Source organism: Nerophis ophidion, linkage group LG04, assembly GCF_033978795.1.
Source record: "Nerophis ophidion isolate RoL-2023_Sa linkage group LG04, RoL_Noph_v1.0, whole genome shotgun sequence".
Taxonomy (NCBI): Eukaryota; Metazoa; Chordata; class Actinopteri; order Syngnathiformes; family Syngnathidae; genus Nerophis; species Nerophis ophidion.
In genome coordinates this window covers 45,675,093-45,688,768 of record NC_084614.1, presented here as the reverse complement: position 1 = coordinate 45,688,768, position 13,676 = coordinate 45,675,093, and the positions used below count along the sequence as shown (strand labels likewise).

Genomic DNA, 13,676 nt, shown 5'->3' with positions numbered 1-13,676 from the left:
TTACAGGCAAGTTTTTGTACCTCCTTGTGAGCGCCTTTTGTTTGTTCCTGTGTTGACTTAAGATTAAATAATGTTCGTACCTTCGACCGTTGTCCGATCCAGTCGCTTTGCACCTCGGGAAAACAATCCAAGTCCTAGTCATGACAATTTTCATGTACATTCTGGGTGTCTCATTCAGTAAAAAAAAGTTAAAATTCCATTCCGTTTTTTAAGGCGGTCTGTCAGAACGTTTTTAGCTTCCAATCATTATTGTCCATCCATCCATTTTCTACCGCTTATTCCCTTTTGGGGTCGCGGGGGGCGCTGGCGCCTATCTCAGCTACAATCGGGCGGAAGGCGGGGTACACCCTGGACAAGTCGCCACCTAATCGCAGGGCCAACACAGATAGACAGACAACATTCACACTCACATTCACACACTAGGGCCCATTTAGTGTTGCCAATCAATCTATCCCCAGGTGCATGTCTTTGGAAGTGGGAGGAAGCCGGAGTACCCGGAGGCAACCCACGCATTCACGGGTAGAACATGCAAACTCCACACAGAAAGATCCCGAGCCTGGGATTGAACCCAGGACTGCAGGACCTTCGTATTGTGAGGCAGACGCACTAACCCTCTTCCACCGTGAAGCCCAATCATTATTGTGAGGTTTATTATTAGTATTCCTAAAAATAGATATACTGGCCCCCAGACACACTTTTTTTTAATCTAAATCTGGCCCCCCGAGTAAAATAGTTGCCCAGGACTGGTCTAGCAGCACTGGCTGCATTGTTTATTCACACTGGTCACCTCTCCCCCAGGAACTCCTAATATGGGCATTAAGAGAGAAAACACTCAAGAGAAAATCATGACACACATTTAGCTAATTTTTATATTTTTTTTCAACATGATATATTGCAAGTTAGACTCATTATTCGTTCAGAACATCAAAAACACATTTGTAAATATTATAATCATTAGATTTTTCAAACTACTGCTTAGAAATCCCTTATTTACATTTTACCAACACCGAATGTTGAGTTCCACGGAGATGCTGATATGTTAGAAGCTCAATAACGTCGTGTCTTTCCAAAAGTCACGTAACCTGACGATGACGTCTTGTCATGACGCTGTCATCTCATCAGCTCCAAGGTCGTCATGAAAATTATGTTCCGTGACCTCGCCGTCAGACGACATGTGGCAGCCGGAGTCTCTCGGGCAGGTCTTCATGTCTCCCTTCATGTGCTCGCTGGGGGTCTCGGCCTCTTTGCTGGACTCCTTCTCCATGTGACAATCATCTGAAAAGAGAAAAAGGTTGTGTTGCATTCCGTGTGACTTTTTTTTTTTTTTTAGCTTTCTTTACTGCTCATTAAAAATAAATCCGTCTTCTTGTCTATTCTCACACAGTCGTAACAATCAGCCTCTTTGGGGATGAGGTGGAGTACACTCATGCACGTCAGCTGTCTAATCAATTATGCTTGTTTCTTGTGTAGACGAAGCAGGAACAGCAACAATTAACAATATATCACCGCACAATTGTCTTCAGACCTACTTCCTGTTCCTATCTAGAGCGCTAAAACCTTTCTCGGAAATTTTGTATATGAACATTTACCTCCTAGTTGACATGTACTATTTATATAACATTAATCTATTCAGGGTAAGACAATTAAGAACATATTTTAATTTGCAATGCTGACCGGGTAAAGAGGCATTTACATGTTAGAGATATTAAAGTGTAATGATAATCTTGAATCATCTCTCACTTATCAACAAAAAAAACAGTGCTGTACTGTAAACCACTCTCAATGGTAAACAAATGCCCTTAACGTGCGGGGGTAAATGTGTTGGAATATTAATAAATGTTTAAGATTCAACAAAGATATTTAAAGTGTAAAACATACACAGAGAATGTCTGCAATTTGGGGAAGATAGAACAGACAATAAGGAAGTTTTTGGTGGTGTTTGTTTTTGCAATTATAATTACATTTTACTATTATTACCATATTTTTCGGACTATAAGTCATAGTTTACGTCTTATTTAGCTCATTCACGTAAGAGACTAGACGTATAAGATTTCATGGGATTTAGCAATTAGGAGTGACAGATTGTTTGGTAAACGTATAGCGTGTTCTATATGTTATAGTTATTTCAATGACTCTTACCATAATATTTTACGTTAACATACCAGGCACCTTCTCAGTTGGTTATTTATGCGTCATATAACGTACACTTATTCAGCCTGTTGTTCACTATTCTTTTTTTCTTTTCATAAATTGCCTTTCAAATGTCTATTCTTCGTATTGGGTTTTATCAAATAAATTTCCCCAAAATGTGCGACTATTCAGGGCAACTGTATATATGTTTTTCCCCTTCTTTATTATGGATTTTCGACAGGTGCGACTTATACTCCGGAGCGACTTATACTCCGAAAAATACAGTAATAAAGCATATTTTTTGGACAATGTGTTTTTAAAATGTGTGGTATAAAACGATTAAAACATCAATACGGTATTTGTTTTTCAATGGTTGTTGAAATCCTGTGTTTTTGGGGTTAAGGCTACATGGAACACCTAAAACATTGTTAACAAGTCCTTAGCATCATTAGTTGATTATGTTGTTGGAATAAAAAAATATACATATTTTCTTGCTTTCTTAAAAAGTTACCACCACAACAGTCATTTTAGGCCACCACAATTACAAAAAATCCTGGAGCGACTGATTCATGTCCATCTATCCATCCATCCATTCTCTACCGCTTGTCCCTTTGGGGGCCATGGGCCCATCAAAAAAATGTAAGCATGAACACTGGGATGGAACATCCATCCAAATTTGTAATGACATAAGTAATTATTACATTTGAATTGAAATGTAGCTAGAACCATGATGCAAAAGAAAATAACTAGATTCGAACAGAAAACTAACAGTTAGACCAATAATACAACTGGAAATGATGCAATGTTATCGCATGTGTCAGCAGTCAAACTACAAGCATTTGTAACCCATCCATCCATCTATCCATTTTCTACGGCTTATTCCCCTCGGGGTCACGGGAGGCGCTGGCGCCTATCTCAGCTACAATTGGGCGGACAAGTCGCCACCTCATCGCATTTGTAACCCATTTTGAAATATTTACATTATCATTTATATACCACACAATATAGTGAGGTATTGTGACGCTTGGCTGGCATTATGGTGCGGGTTTGTTCTCTCGAGGGAGCAGTCGGATATGGACACAGCGTAAAGGTAAGGAATGATGATTTATTTAACACTACAAAAGCAGACTACGAACAGAAAACACTTGCACAAGGCACTTAAGACAAAACAAACAGAACTAGCATGGGAGCTAGACAGAACTGAAAGCGCTAGCATATAAGCTAGGGAAACAAACAGAGGAATAGCGTGAAAGCTAATGAATACAAAAAGTATTTTACCACAATCAGGGATAGCAACGTCACCTGTTGCATCGCACAGCAAACTAGACTGCGAGACTGAATGAACAAAAAGGGCAGGCTTAAATAAAGGAGATAATCACAGAGCAGGTGCGCGTGAAAAACAAGATGCAGGTAACACTAGTGTGTGGCTATGGCAACAAAAACAAACAGGAAGTGCCACCAGGAACAAAGGAAGACAAAAAACAAACAGGATGTGATACACAAACAGAACAAAACCAGAATATGACATGATCCGAGCCGCGGATCATGACAGGTATAAGGTTTTTCACAAAGGGTTGCAATATATATGGATTTTAGCCCTATATAGGCCATCTCTAACCAAATTCTGACTCAAATGTAACCAGATGCTAACTAGAAAGAAACCACATGCTAAGCAGATGCTAACTATAACATAACTACATGCTAACAACATGATATCATTACTTGCTAGCATAATACCAACCCCAACATAACTATATGGATAGTTTTTTGGACAGTACACATAGGATTAAGAGTAGATATACAAAGGAGCGAGAAGCTTGTTAAGTTTCATTATTGTGTGCTTTCATGTCATTCTCACAATGACCTGTCTGTAAATGTATCTGTAAATAAAGGAAAAGAGTGTGTTCCTGTTAAGACAACAGATGCCTCAGAGGGTTTATAATTAAACCAACGGGCTGACTCCACCAAGAACTCTCCTGTCCATAGGCAAAACCTAGTAACTCACTTTTAGCTGATTTTGAGAAAACAAAGGAAAACCAATCTATCTTGATGCTGTCTAACAAAGATCTACAAAGTCATCAAACGTGTAGATGTTTTCTTGAGCTTTCATTATCTTACCGATTGAGCCATGGATTGAATCTGCTCTCATGAACGTGTGCCCTTTCTCCAGATATTTTATCACAATCTCGGGTGGGCCCCATTCTGCGTTTGCACATTGGGCAAGAGCCGTGTACAGCATCCAGTTTTTATTTTGACCTCCACAGTTATCTGCCCAAAAGAGTATGCAAGGGGAAGAATCAAGAACAATACATTTAATGAAGGTGCTTGCAACGTCCTGGGCCAATCTTCCAAGTATCCCCTCGTGCCATGATATCACATAATCAGGTTGCAAATGTCTCACTAAAGACAATAAGGCGACTGACAAAGAAGCTCCGATTGGTCCCTTAAGATATTAGGTTTTTCTGTTGTATCTACGCGGTTATGTGGTAGTTGCTAGGTCCTGCCATGCGCGTAACAGCTTACTTACGGAACAAATTACAATATCGCATACACTAATGTAAAGCATATCACCTAGGAACTCCAAAATTATTATCAGCTCAGTTTTGACCAAAATTGAGTTACTGGGTTTTGCCTTTGGACGGGAGAACTGCTGTAAATACATCTCTGCTAGCAAAGCTCCACACAGAAAGAAGCAACACTCACAGCACAGTTGTTTTAAAGACTCCACAGCAGCGAGCAGACTACGTCCGTGTTCCGGATCGGACACTTTCAGTTTAGGCAGGTGATGCTCCCTCAGCCTCATCAAGTCATCAACGGTCTGGTAACCGTTCTGCTGAAGAGACGTGGAATATTCCTAGGACACAGGTGCAGAATTTCATGCTTGGTAACAGTTTAGGATGTTACGTTCAAAACAATATACTGCACCTCCAAGCTGAAGTGCTTCAGCACTTCATTGATTGTGGATCGACATTGCGGTCTTGAAATGCGATTTTCAGAGGGACCCGTCTCTGTTAGGTCCACGTAGATGAACTTGAAGTTTCCAATGTTATTGTTCAACATCCCGGTCCATATTCCCATGGCGGGCTTGTGGATAATGTCAATCACGTCTCCAACCTGAATAGCAACGTATCTTATAGGAATATACTTTCTATACTGTCATGTCTTTGTGATCATGTTTTGTTTAGTTGTGTTATGTTACTTCAAGACTCCATTAGTTCCTGTTTTTTCACTCCATTGTTTTGTGACCATGACAACTCATTAGTTTCACCTGTTATGTGTTCACGACTCACGCACCTGATTTGTTTGGACTCACGCACCTGTCAATCACTGCACCACTATTTAAAGGCCTACTGAAACCCACTACTACCGACCACGCAGTCTGATAGTTTATATATCAATGATGAAATATTAACATTGCAACACATGCCAATACGGCCTTTTTAGTTGACTAAATTGCAATTTTAAATTTCCCGCTAAGTGTCGTGTTGAAAACGTCGCAGTACGACGACGTGTATGATGACGAGTGTTTGACGTCTCGGGTTGTAGTAAACATTATTTTCCGGCCCCATCCAAGCTATAAGTAGTCTGCTTTAATTGCATGATTACACTGTATTCTGGACATCTGTGTTGCTAAATCTTTTGCAATTTGTTCAATTAATAATGGAGAAGTCAAAGAATTAAGATGGAGGTGGGAAGCTTTCAGCCTTTAGCCACACAAACACAGCCGGTTTTTCCATGTTTAAAATTCCCGAAGATGAAGCTTTACTATGGATCAGAGCGGTCAAGCGAACATGGATCCCGACTCCATGTCAACCGGCAGTTTTCCGTGAGAAAATTGTGGTAATAAGTCGTCTCCTACTGGAGACATCAGCGGAGCTTCCGTCCTGCTGCAGCTGCCGTGACTTCCCTCAGAAACTCTGGCGTCAACACACCCGTGGCCACACCCTTCTGACTTTCAGGTATTATTTAATCACTAAAACACTAGCAACACAATAGGCAGATAAGGGATTTTCCAGAATTATCCTAGTAAATGTGTCTAATAACATTAATAACATCTAAATCGCTCCCACTACAATCGCCTTTTTTTTTTTTTTTTTTACTTTTTTTTACTTTTTTGTAGTCCTTCACTCTAAATTTCCTCATTCACGAATGTTTCATCCTTGCTCAAATTAATGGGAAAATCGTCGCTTTCTCGATCTGAATAGCTCTAGCTACTGCTGGCCATGATTGTAAACAACGTGAGGATGTGAGGAGCCAAACAACCCGTGACGTCACGCGCACATCGTCTGCTACTTCCGGTAAAGGCAAGGCTTTTTTATTAGCGACCAAAAGTTGCAAACTTTATCGTCGATGTTCTCTACTAAATCCTTTCAGCAAAAATATGGCTATATCGCAAAATTATCAAGTATGAAACATAAAATGGACCTGCTATCCCCGTTTAAATAAGAAACTCTCATTTCAGTAGGCCTTTAAGCCTGTAGTTGCCAGGCAGTCAACCTGACGACATCACCCTCTACACACCCTTGGTACCCGATTGATTACGCGGTCCATGCTATAGTGCTCATGCCATTGCTCTGTTGTTTTTGACTTCTTCACGCCACAGTAAGTGTTTCGTTTTTATGTCCACAGTTTAGTGAGTTTTTTTTTAGTTCATGTTTCATGTCCTAAGTTGTTTTTGTCACAGTCTTGTGCGTGCCTTTTGTTTGGTACTTTTTGAATGATTAATTAAAAGATGTCAGTACCTTCACGCCATGTCCGGTCCAGTCGATTTGCACCATGGGAAAACAAACCACACCACAGTCCAAGTCTTGACGTACACATTAGAATTGCTAGAAAGCTAGCATGTTAATGTTGGCAGCAGCTACTATTGACAAACACTGTCAAATAGCATTTTGACTTTGGAACAGGTTGACTCGAAGAAATGTGGAAATAGTAACACCATTTTTTAGAGAACAAGTGTTATGGAAAAGGGGGACATCCGGGAAAACCTAGGATAGCTGTTTTTATTCATCAAAGATCTTGCTGCCAATGCTTGTTTACCTGAAGTTTGAGGGATTCCGTGTCGTACGGACTTGGCACAAACTCTGTGTGGACCCTCGCTCGACCACAGAACTGTCTTGTGGACAAAACGTCGTCCTCCAGCCTCAGGCTGTCTCTGTTACTGGAACAGTCCGACCAGCTGGTAACTCCACCTGCAAAAGTAGGCATAACATTGAAATATTAAAAAAACCCGACCATCTCTATTTGTCAATGAATGAATGATCGGGCACTTCATATAACATTTATTGCAAACGTTTTTCTAGTCTCTTCCTGCTGCGTCACTTAAATATAACTGTACAGTATACCGGTATTAGTATAGTACCGCATTGCTAATAAATCATATTCGGTACTATACCACCTTTAAAAAGTATGGGTCCCCCATCCCCCGCCATCCCCTCTGTTGTCGTCAAGTCGTGACATTGCTGGTTTACGAGCAGACAGGCATGTGTTGTGGGACATGCGCATTCTGCGTCTCTCTCCGCTGCGAGTCCAACCAGAGGACCCGCCGACAGCGCACTCCAGACACGCCCCCGCATTCATCAAGCGGACCGCGCCCACTCTCCGCCGCAGCCGGCTGCAGGACACACCTGTGACTGACGATGAGCAGCATAAAAGACCAGTGGACACAGGGATCCGGGCGGGAACTTAGTTCCAAATGCGTACCGTAAGCAATCACCCTGCGTTATGCAAACCTGCTCTCCCTGTGCCCTGTACCTCTACGTGTTCTCAGTGTCTTTTCCCGTGTCCCCACAGAATTCTCCGTCGCCCGCAAGGTGAGCTGTGCGTCTCACTCTTTTCCCTGGATCTCCCTCTGGATTCTGACTGCCTCCTTTGTACCTCGACTCCTCGCTCGTTTGACCTGAACCCTCTGCCTGCCCCACGGACTTCCGCGTTCTCTTTTGTCAACACTTGGGTAAAACACACTTCAGTTAATTTACACACTTAGAGTAACACCATACACTCTATAGTTTTTGCCACGCTCCATTTACTTAGTATGTTTTCTGTTGATTTATTATTACATATATATTAATAAATATTTGGACATACTGCCACCTGGTGTCCGTTTGCCGTCACGTCCTCCTTAGTAAACCATAACAGTAAGTTCCCGCCAGGAAAATTAAATAGTAGGACCTGACGGCACAGTATTTTTGTTGTTGTTGTTGTTTTCATAGCCCCCAGTGACTTTAGCTCTGTCCCAGTGACTTTTTGTTTGTTTTTTTTGGTTTTCTCAACTTTCCTCCTTCCTTTTTGCCCCTGTCACGATGTCTTTTTCCTCCACCATGGACAATTTTTATAGCCCTCAACACTCCGTCAAGGGACTGTTTAATTTCAATACGGGGAGGGATGAATTTGCCCGGCGCCTGGCCACCCACCTCCCACCCTTAGTGACAATTCCTCAGTCAGCTGGAGGCGTTTGGCATCCGCGTTCGGAAGGGGGGGATAGTGCTGGTGACTGTGCTGATGTGGTGGCGCATCTACACCCAGCCAGGCAAACCCCTGCCATACCTATACCATCTGTTTTTCATTTTTGTACTGGTGGCTGTGCTAATGTGGTAGCACAGCTGCAACCAGACAGACTTCCCCCTGCCCGAGATATCCCACCTATCTTCCGTTTTTCCCAGCCGCAGCCACCAGTCCCCTGGCTAGCCTCCGAGCTAGTACCTGTCCCGAAGCTAGCGCCTGAGCTAGCACCAGCCCCTCGACTAGCCCCCGAGCTAGCACAAGACCCACAGCTAGTCTCCGAGCTAGCGGCAGTCCCCGAGCTAGCCTCCGAGCTAGCGCCAGTCCCCGAGCTAGCCCCCGAGCTAGCGCCAGTCCCCGAGCTAGCCCCCGAGCTAGCGCCAGTCCCCGAGCTAGCCCCCGAGCTAGCCCCCGAGCTAGCCCCCGAGCTAGCGTCAGTCCCCGAGGCAGCCCCCGAGCTAGCCCCCGAGCTAGCGTCAGTCCCCGAGCCAGCCCCCGAGCTAGCGTCAGTCCCCGAGCCAGCCCCCGAGCTAGCGTCAGTTCCCGAGCCAGCCCCCGAGCTAGCCCCAGTCCCCGAGCTAGCCCCCGAGCCAGCGGCAGTCCCCGAGCTAGCCCCCGAGCTAGCACTAGCCCCTTGGCAAGCCCCTGAGCTAGCACCTGTCCCCAGGCTAGCCTGTGAGCTAGCACCCATACCTAGGCTGGCCCTGACCCCCGCCCCTCAGCCAGTAGCACTGGCTTCAGCTCCTCAGCCATCTCCTCGTGTCCGGCGGGCTGCAGCACGGCGCCGCCCACCTCCTTGTGTCCGGCGGTCCTCACTACAGTGCCGTCCACCTCCTCGTGTCCGGCGCCCCGCACCAGGGAACCATTCGCGCCCGCCTTACCGACGGCCAAGACGTCGACCGTTCTTTGGTCGTCCACTTCGCCGGCCGCAGCGGCGGTCCACCCGACGCCGCCACCAGACTTGTCCCCGATGGCTTCTGAGACACTTGGGCTGGCGACCCACCACCAGTTCACCCCTCCACCCTCCCTTGATTTTTGTTCCTGCTTTTGGGGGTGTTCAGATTCTAGGACATCTGGAATCTGTCCATAGGGGGGGGATACTGTTGTGGGACATGCGCATTCTGCGTCTCTCTCCGCTGCGAGTCCAACCAGAGGACCCGCCGACAGCGCACTCCAGACACGCCCCCGCATTCATCAAGCGGACCGCGCCCACTCTCCGCCGCAGCCGGCTGCAGGACACACCTGTGACTGACGATGAGCAGCATAAAAGACCAGTGGACACAGGGATCCGGGCGGGAACTTAGTTCCAAATGCGTACCGTAAGCAATCACCCTGCGTTATGCAAACCTGCTCTCCCTGTGCCCTGTACCTCTACGTGTTCTCAGTGTCTTTTCCCGTGTCCCCACAGAATTCTCCGTCGCCCGCAAGGTGAGCTGTGCGTCTCACTCTTTTCCCTGGATCTCCCTCTGGATTCTGACTGCCTCCTTTGTACCTCGACTCCTCGCTCGTTTGACCTGAACCCTCTGCCTGCCCCACGGACTTCCGCGTTCTCTTTTGTCAACACTTGGGTAAAACACACTTCAGTTAATTTACACACTTAGAGTAACACCATACACTCTATAGTTTTTGCCACGCTCCATTTACTTAGTATGTTTTCTGTTGATTTATTATTACATATATATTAATAAATATTTGGACATACTGCCACCTGGTGTCCGTTTGCCGTCACGTCCTCCTTAGTAAACCATAACAGCATGTTTGGCAATGCACAATCACTGAGACAGAAAAGGGAGAACGGACGCATTTTGGCTTAAAAACTGCGATAAAGGTGGCATTACAACACTGAGGTGCTTTAAGACATGGCTAGATAGCTAGCGCCTAAAGTCCATCCGCAGTTTGCAGTATTGTAGATACTTCTAAATCACTAATCCTTGTCTCCATGGCGACAAATAAAGTAAGTTTCTTACAAATATCATCCCTGCAGGACAAGGAATAGCTAAACTTGCTTCACTACACACTGTAGCTCACCTGAATATAAACAAACGCCATTGCTGGATCTACACCTAACATCCACTGTAATGATACCAAGTACAAGTGCATATCTAGTCGATACTACTATGATTACATCAATATTTTTTAGCGTCACAATTTTTTTTTCCTTTTTTTTCAAGTTCGTTTTATGTTTATAAACTCTGGAAATACGTTCCTGGACACATGTGTACTTTGAATATGACCAATGTATGATACTATAACTACTTGGTAGTGGATTGATACCCAAATTTGTGGTATCATTCAAAATTAATGTAAACTATAAAACAATAGAAGAATAAGTGTTTATTACATTTTAACAGAAGTGTAAATAAAACATGTTAAAAGAGAAAGCAAGCAGATATTAACAGTAAATGAACAAGTAGATTAATAATACATTTTCTACCACTTGTCCTTAATATTTTTGACAAAATAATAGAATGATAAATGACACAATATGTGACTGCATATATCAGCAGACTAATTAGGAGTCTTTGTTTGTGTTTGTTTACTCACTAGTAAAAGACAAGCTGTCTTGTAGGTTCACAATTTAATTTAAAGTCAAAATTGCAAAAGTACACACATGTTTAATGTACTCTAATATTTTTTGTTGAAAATAAAGCCAATAATGCAATTTTCTGTGGTCACCTTTATTTACATTATGGTACCGGTACCAACATTTTGTATCAGTACTGGTACCAAAATATTGGTATCGAGACAACACACCCATATATATATATATATATATATATATATATATATATATATTTATATATATATATATATATATATATATATATATATATATATATATATATATATATATATATATATATATATATATATATATATATATATATTGGCCATAGTGTGTGAATGTGAGTGTGAATGTTGTCTGTCTATCTGTACTGGCTGGCCCTGTGATGAGGTGGCGACTTGTCCAGGGTGTACAACGCCTTTCACCCGAATGCAGCTGATATAGACTTCAGCAACTCCCGCGACCCCAAAAGGGACAAGTGGTAGAAAATAGATGGATGAATGGTGATATATATATATATATATATATACAAACCCTATTTCCAAGTGAGTTGGGAAATTGTGTTAGATGTAACTATAAACGGAATACAATGATTTGCAAATCCTTTTTAACCCATATTCAATTGAATGCACTACAAAGACAAGATATTTGATGTTCAAACTCATAAACCTTTTTTTTTTTTTGCAAATAATAATTAACTTAGAATTTCATGGCTGCAACACGTGCCAAAGTAGTTGGGAAAGGACATGTTCACCACTGTGTTACATCACCTTTTCTTTTAACAACACTCAATAAACATTTGGGAACTGAGGAAACTAATTGTTGAAGCTTTGAAAGTGGAATTCTTTCCCATTCTTGTTTTATGTAGCGCCTGAGTGTTTCAACAGTCCGGAGTCTCCGTTGTCGTATTTTACGCTTCATAATGCGCCACACATTTTCGATGGGAGACAGGTCTGGACTGCAGGCGGGACACGAAAGTACCCCCACTCTTTTTTTATGAAGCCACGCTGTTGTAACAAGTGCTGAATGTGGCTTGGAATTGTCTTGCTGAAATAAGCAGGGGCGTCCATGAAAAAGACGGCGCAATAATGGCAGAATATGTTGTTCCAAAACCTGTATGTACCTTTCAGCATTAATGGTGCCTTCACAGATGTGTAAGTTACCCATGCCTTGGGCACTAATGCACCCCCATACCATCACAGATGCTGGATTTTCTACTTTGCATCGATAAAAGTCTGGATGGTTCGGTTCCCCTTTGGTCTGGATGACACAATGTCGAATATTTCCAAAACAAATTTGAAATGTGGACTCGTCAGACCACGGATTGCTTTCCCACTTTGCATCAGTCCATCTTAGATGATCTTGGGCCCAGAGAAGCCGACGGCGTTTCTGGATGATGAATGGCTTTCGCTTTGCATGGTAGAGCTTTAACTTGCGACAAACCGTATTTAGTGACAGTGGTTTTCTGAAGTGTTCCTGAGCCCATGTGGTGATATCCTTTTGAGTTTTCTGTCGGTTTTTGATACAGTGCTGTCTGAGGGATCGAAGGTCACGGTCATTCAATGTTGGTTTGCGGCCATGCCGCTTACGTGGAGTGATTTCTCCAGATTCTTTGAACCTTTTAATGATATTATGGACCGTAGATGTTGAAATCCCTAAATTTCTTGCAATTGCACTTTGAGAAACTTTTTTTTTAAACTGTTTGACTATTTGCTCACGCAGTTGTGGACAAAGGGGTGTACCTCGCCCCATCCTTTCTTGTGACGGACTGAGCATTTTTTGGGAAGCCGTTTTTCTACCCAATCATGGCACCCACCTGTTCCCAATTAGCCTGCCCACCTGTGAGATGTTCCAAATAAGTGTTTGATGAGCTTTCATCAACTTTATCAGAATTTATTGCCACCTTTCCCAACTTCTTTGTCACGTGTTGCTGGCATCAAATTCTAAAGTTAATGATTATTTGCAAAAAAAACATTTTTATCAGTTTGAACATCAAATATGTTGTCTTTGTAGCATATTCAACTGAATATGGGTTGAAAATGATTTGCAAATCATTGTATTCCGTTTATATTTACATCTAACACAATTTCCCAACCCATATGGAAACGGGGTTTGTATAGAAATAAATGTAACCTAGAAAGTAAATGTCTACATACAACATTAAAGGCCTACTGAAATGAGATCTATTTATTCAAACGGGGATAGCAGGTCCATTCTATGTGTCATACTTAATCCTTTTGCAATTTTGCGATATAGCCATATTTTTGCTGAAAGGATTTAGGAGAGAACATCGACGATAAAGTTTGCAACTTTTTGTCGCTAATAAAAAAGCCTTGCCTTTAACGGAAGTAACAGACGATGTGCGCGTGACGTCACGGGTTGTAGGGCTCCTCACATCCGCACATTGTTTACAATCATGGCCACCAGCAGCGAAAGTTATTCGGACCGAGAAAGCGACGATTTCCCCATTAATTTGAGC

The 13,676-nt window shown here is 42.8% G+C and overlaps 1 protein-coding gene across 2 annotated transcripts in view; it reads right to left on the bottom strand.

Moving 5' to 3' along the window:
* Window positions 1–836: 836 nt before the first annotated feature.
* samsn1b (SAM domain, SH3 domain and nuclear localisation signals 1b) overlaps window positions 837–13,676 on the bottom strand; it is a 56,140-nt gene continuing 43,300 nt past the window's right edge. The window contains exons 12-16 of one of the 2 annotated variants that reach the window (XM_061898166.1): window positions 7,171–7,322; window positions 5,056–5,244; window positions 4,834–4,984; window positions 3,409–3,465; window positions 837–1,275 (exon numbers count right to left, since the gene is read on the bottom strand). In XM_061898166.1, the coding sequence (XP_061754150.1) occupies window positions 1,100–1,275; window positions 3,409–3,465; window positions 4,834–4,984; window positions 5,056–5,244; window positions 7,171–7,322 (725 nt within the window). In that variant the 3' untranslated portion in view covers window positions 837–1,099. The remainder of the gene's footprint in view (window positions 1,276–3,408; window positions 3,466–4,833; window positions 4,985–5,055; window positions 5,245–7,170; window positions 7,323–13,676) is intronic. The other variant, XM_061898167.1, reaches the window with a different exon arrangement.